The sequence below is a fragment of the Crinia signifera genome, chromosome 7 (genome assembly GCF_055691185.1).
Source record: "Crinia signifera chromosome 7, ASM5569118v1, whole genome shotgun sequence".
NCBI lineage: Eukaryota > Metazoa > Chordata > Amphibia > Anura > Myobatrachidae > Crinia > Crinia signifera.
Genome location: NC_139223.1, coordinates 14,554,262 through 14,560,455, shown reverse-complemented (window position 1 = coordinate 14,560,455; position 6,194 = coordinate 14,554,262). Strand labels below are relative to the sequence as shown.

General features: G+C 43.7%; 1 protein-coding gene across 3 annotated transcripts in view; it reads right to left on the bottom strand.

Moving 5' to 3' along the window:
* The window catches only part of LOC146019805 (uncharacterized), a 120,488-nt gene that overhangs the window by 43,123 nt on the left and 71,171 nt on the right, over positions 1 to 6,194 (bottom strand). For all 3 annotated transcript variants that reach the window (XM_083152372.1, XM_083152371.1, XM_083152373.1), the window contains 2 exons: positions 2,113 to 2,199; positions 1,795 to 1,877 (listed from right to left, as the gene is read on the bottom strand). In XM_083152372.1, coding sequence (XP_083008498.1) covers positions 1,795 to 1,877; positions 2,113 to 2,199 — 170 coding nt within the window. The remainder of the gene's footprint in view (positions 1 to 1,794; positions 1,878 to 2,112; positions 2,200 to 6,194) is intronic.

Below are 6,194 nucleotides of genomic sequence, written 5' to 3'. Positions count from 1 at the left end.
TTTGTTTTTAGTGCGCAATATTTACCAGTCAGGAGTTATGGACAAAATACATATATCTTATGTTACACATTGCCATGAGGATGGGCAAATTGAAAGATCCAGCTGAAACCGGATGCACAGCATGACCCCTAGACATATGACAAAGCTTTGGACAAAGACATAGCTGTGCATCCTTACTGTATCAATCAGGAGAAAGCAAACCCGGCCTCTTGGCCATTGAATAACTTTACTGTACCCAATTGCCTGGACCTATATAATGCTGTGCACGGTATCAGGACTCTCTTTCTATCTTTTTATTTTGGACTGTGCTCAGGACTGAATACAGATACTCGGACTGAGTAGTGCCGCATGTTGAGAGACGGTTAACTGTGCTTTTGTATTGTTGTACTTTGGCTGATTATGCTGCATCTGTTTTTCCCCCCTTTTTCATTTAGTTATTGTTAAGAATTATGTAGAGAATTGTACATGGTGTTGTTATTTCATACTCTGTTACCCCTTTGTCCATTAAGGACTAAATATACGGTGAAGGACTTTGTATCCTTACTCTGGAATTTATACTAAGTCGCTATAAGCGGAAGGGTTAACAGGAAATTATACCTGGTGTATTTAAGTGTGTTTAAATACTTAGTACTCCGAAAGGATTCCACCATAAGGGTATCAGTTTAGTGTGAGTGAAACGCTGCTAAGGTTCACTATGTGGTGCTATGCATTGGTTCGCCTGTAGTTAGGTATAAAGGTAATACGTTTACGGACACAGTACGTAAACTGCGCAATTCACTTATTGTCCATTGGTTTGGGATCTATTAGGCTTTAACAATGGGCATCACGGTAGGGGACAATGTGTAATGGGCATTACAGTGTCTGCCATAATGTGCAATCAGTATTCCATTGTTGCATAATTGAAATAGCGGTGTATTAATGTGTAATGGCCTGTACGGTGTGTGAATGTAATGGGCACTACAGTATGTGGCATAATGTGTAATAGGATTTTAATTTGAAGTAAACAAAACAAAAATACTCTATGTTTGTTTTTGTGTGTGTTTGGGGCCCAAACCATGACAGGAGAAAGAGCCGGGGGCGCGCCTATAGTGGGGCGAGGGGCGACGCTCTGGAGCATGCACACTGAGGGCATTGCGGAGGCCCGCATCCTATGTCATTCATTCATTCATTCATTCAAGCATTTCCTATATTATATAAGCCACTCCCCCACCCACAAATGCTTCTTCTCAACCCACAGTACCACTGCTCCTACCCACGGCACTCCCGCACCTACTGCGCATGCAGTACACCCACATGCGGATCACCCGCAGCTGTCCTTCACCCACCCACCCCCAACACCACCGCACTCGCCCCACCCCAGCCACACCACCACCTGCATTACACACATACCCTCCACTGACACACCTACGGACACCCTCCACAAACTGTGCCAACCCTGCACCTGCCCCTCCCCCACCCATGGCACCCACCCTCAGCACCCTGCACCCGGACCTCCTCAACACGCAATACCCCCGCAACCCAGTGGGACCAACACCGCACCCGCACATCACCCACCCGCAGTACCCCATGCACCCCTATCTCATCCACCACACCACCAGTCCCGCACCCCTACAACTACCCCTCACTTAACTGGTACAACCCATACCACACACACACACACACACACACACACAGGGCACCACTGCACCTACAACTCAATTGCCCGCAGTATCCCGGCACCCAGTGGGTTGCATATCATGTGCGACCCTTAATGAATCAGGCCCATAGTTATTTATATAAGAATCAACCCATTACCTGGCCACAGAGCTTACAATTCATCTCACATCCATCAACCTCTGGGTTAACCGATTGTGGTGAAGACATTTTGCTGCCTGTTTCTGTAAAAGAAAATCTCATAAGAACCGAGAGAATTTTTGGAGGATCTCAAAGTGCAATCACACACACACACACACACTGCAGTATATAGCGGATGGTGGGAATTGGTTATTGTGACATTTACACTCTAGTTATTTCCATATCTGGTCAAACATTTCCATCATTATGACTACACAATTGTATTTCTACAGATAATATAGATCTCTACGTCATATCCAATGAATTGCTTCACCTTACCTATATCCACTCTCAGTTTCTCTATATCCACTCTCAGTTTCTCGAAATCCTCTTCTATAGGTCGTCGGTGTGCAAGGCTCTCTTTATCTGAAGAGACAGGAGATACAAGGCTCACCAATAAATAAATGTCCTAGTTGTATGTACAATAAGGCATTTAAAGTAAAGATGGACTCAATCTAATACTAAAATGTTTGGGGCATGCATAATGCATACAGTAGGTTACCTGCTCGCTTATTATTTGTATCCTAATATATCATCCTAGGTCAAACATTGTTATCCCGAAGCCTAACTGATTTTGGCCTTCCTCTTTGCAGATGAGGTGTTGTGGCTTGCAGAATACCATCAGAACCAGATTAAGTAATATTGATCAGTAACAAATAATGCACAAAAATTGGTCCTTGAAACAACCAATCAGATCTCTCAGGTTAGGGATTGCATAACCCAGAAATCACGGGGTGAACAAGGTTAGATGTGCTAGCACTTTTTTGATTACATATAAAAGCACCGTGATGAGGATCATCTGCTATTTTAAACATTTAGGCAAAACATTGCTGTTAAATCAATAAAAAGATTCAGAAAGAGTGAGAAAAACAGACACAAGCAGAACAATGTCCGGATTATTCGGATTTAACCCGGATCTCAAAATGGGATCTTATTGGCTATATGCTGTCACATGTTTTTGCTCCAAAACTTTCTGTATTTGGGAAGTTTTTTTATTGTTAAAAAAACAAAGCATCAGTACATCCATTCCCTACCTCATTGTGTGTGACGTATTGTTTACGTTGTAAAATGAGACCATTTAATGATGGATCAGTCTATGGGTCGGGATGGTCATCCTAGTACTAGAACTGGCACTAATAGTAATTCAGCGTCTTTCAACTAGTGGAAACGTTTGTCTGGGAAGAAGACGACATTTTAGGCAAAGCCAATTCAGATCACATAAATATTACTCAAATGTCAAACACGACATCAGCTGGTGGTGATTGATGCGTCAGTAAATGTCAGTGATGATGAATGTAGGAAGGAAAAAAGTGGATATATTGAGTAGGCCTCCATGATGATTTATTCTTGGTCTCGGACACAGCAGCCTCTCCATGGAAGCCCAAACTCTGAAATGCAACTTCAGTGCATGTGGTGCATCATCTTCTCCTCTAGGTCCTCTCCTTCCATTGACGGTGCCACTATCGGGTAGGAGCAGTACTGACTATTACCCAGGCACAGCTATGTGGAAGCAGAGGTATCTGAGAACATAGCCCCTTCTACTGTCATGCCCACGGTATTCCCCTTACACATGGTGGATATTTAGGAGTGCACTTTGTGTAACTGCATGTGCGCTTCTGGTTGTATGTACAGAGGCACTGCTGCCATAGATGCACAGAATCAGAAATGTCTTGGAAAATGTATGGGCCTTCCTGGGCAATGACTGCGATGGCAATGTGCTTACTCATTTTATACAGTGCACCGGAAAGTATTCACAGCGCTTCATTTTACACATTTTTTTATTATGTTACAGCCTAAGTCACTACCCAGGAATGCCCATAAATTTTCCAAGACCTTTCTGATTCTGTGCATCTATTCCAGCACCGCGTATGTACATACAACCATAATATTATGTGACTTCAACAGGTCCAACCTGTCCAGGAGTTACCAAGTACAAGCAGCAGGTCAAATGTCACACAGGGATGGGTGGACGCTGGACCACTGCTACACCGCTATAAAGTCTACCTACCGATCCATCCTACGAGCAGCCCTGGGGCTTTCTGGTCCACCTCCTCACAACGTATACTCAGAAGCTAAAGTCAGCAAAGGCCACTTTCTGGTCAGTTAAAAGCTGGTCAATTGAGATGAAACTAAAGCTTCAGGCTTGTATCGATTGCATGGACTGGAGGGTTTTTTAAGCCTCTGCTACTGACCTGAACTAACTAGCAGTCAGTTCTGCGAGCATCTGTGTGTACCATCCAAAATGGTTTGATCCTTTAATAACAACGAGCCATGGTTTCGCAGTCAGCTAAGGAAGCTCCACCGGGCCAAGGAGGAGGCCTACAGTGGTGGGGATAGGGCACAGTACAAATAGGCCTGGAACAGCCTGGCATGTGAAATCAGGCTGGCAAATAAGTGCTATGCCAACAAGCTGACAAACAACCTCTCAGCCAATGACCCTGCGGCAGTCTGGAAAAGCATGCAAGCTATTACCAGCTACGAGAAAGCCCCAAGCCCAACTCCAATGCTCCAGGAACTGAACTAGTTTTACTGCAGATTCAAAAAAAGGAGCCCAGTGCCTCAACCCCCTCCTCTTGACCACAATAAGGCAGCTCCACCGCCACACCACCCTGACCGACAATCCGAGGTCTTGCAGGTGGACCAGGGGGAGGTGGAAGCTTTGTTCAAAAGGGTCAGACTTAGGAAGGCTGCGGGTCCTGATGGAGTGTCGCCATCTACCCTTGCAACGCAGCTTGCACCCATCTTCACTGTGATCTTTAACACCTCACTGGAAACGAGTAGGGTTCCCGCCTGCTTCAAACGCTCAGTTATTATTCCGGTTCCCAAGAACTTGACTGTGAAGGATCTAAATGACTACAGGCCAGTCCCACTAACATCAGTAGTCATGAAGGCATTCGAAAGGCTGGTAAATGAACCATCTGAGGGAAGTGACCAACACCTATCATCTCGACCCCCTGCAGTTCGCCTACCAAGCAAACAGAAGCGTCGAGGATGCAGTTAACCTAGGGCTGCATTATATCCTGGGACACCTGGATCATCCAGGCACCTACGCAAGGGTCCTATTCATCGACTTCAGCTCGGCATTTAACACAATTGCCCCCGCTATCCTACAGCCCAAACTTCTCTCCCTAGGAGTTAATTTAGAGAAAAGAAGAAAAAGAGTATCACTGTGTGGTGCACATAGAATAAATGTACAAAAAATATAACCTTTAATTATTCTTAAAAAATTATTGCAAAATATTGACATAAAATGATACATATAATGATATAGACAGTGTGTTTAAAATGGAGCATCAGAATGGGGGTTTGCCAATTGCACTGGAAGGTAGGAGTTAAATATACTTGTTGGACCCCTTTATTACAGTCAAGGACAATATTGATTGTGGGGTGTGCTGCCTAAGGACAATGGAGTTGTAGTCAATGAAACAGGAAGAGATTGTCACATGTAAGGCGCATGTAAAGAGAAAGAAAGATTTATAAAATATAACTTTTATTTCTTATTTTAAGAACTGCGACATATAAAAAACACATGTAAGGGTAAGACAAGGTAAATATAAAAATGGGGAATGACCCCGCGTAGTGGATCCCCTCTATCCCCAATTAGTACAAATGCATCATAACAGTTTAATTGGGGATAGAGGGGATCCACTACGCAGGGTCATTCCCCATTTTTATATTTACCTTGTCTTACCCTTACATGTGTTTTTATATGTCGCAGTTCTTAAAATAAGAAATAAAAGTTATATTTTATAAATCTTTTTCTCTTTACGGGTTTAAAAAAGGATAGTTTATCCTCACACAGTGGATCCCCTCTGCACGGTCTTCCCCAATATTTTGTTTCAATTCTTTGAAGAGCGTTACTGTTTATACAAAATGTACATGTGCTGTAACCTTCTGATAGTAAGCAGTTACCTCTGCACATTCATTAACCGTTCAAGTATGCTGTGACTGAAGGGAGGGATGTCCCGGTATGCTGTGACTGAAGGAGGGATGTCCCGGTATGCTGTGACTGAAGGGAGGGATGTCCCGGTATGCTGTGACTGAAGGGAGGGATGTTCCGGTATGCTGTGACTGAAGGGAGGGATGCTCCCTATGTATAAGTGTAGCCTTGCGAGTCAATCAGAATAAGACCTATTGTAAAATATTGATATATATGCTAAATGAATAGTTATAGAGCATCCACAGCTCAATGACAAGTTACCACATGTCGCCTTCTGTGTTCTTCCACAGTGATGCTGCATTTTCCATAGAGATGAGCATCAAATTCAGCTCTACTCGACCATTCCTACATTCTAACCCTAATCTTGGCTCCCACTTTGAATAAGGGAGGGAAAGAAAATCAGCAAATATTGATCGGTCAC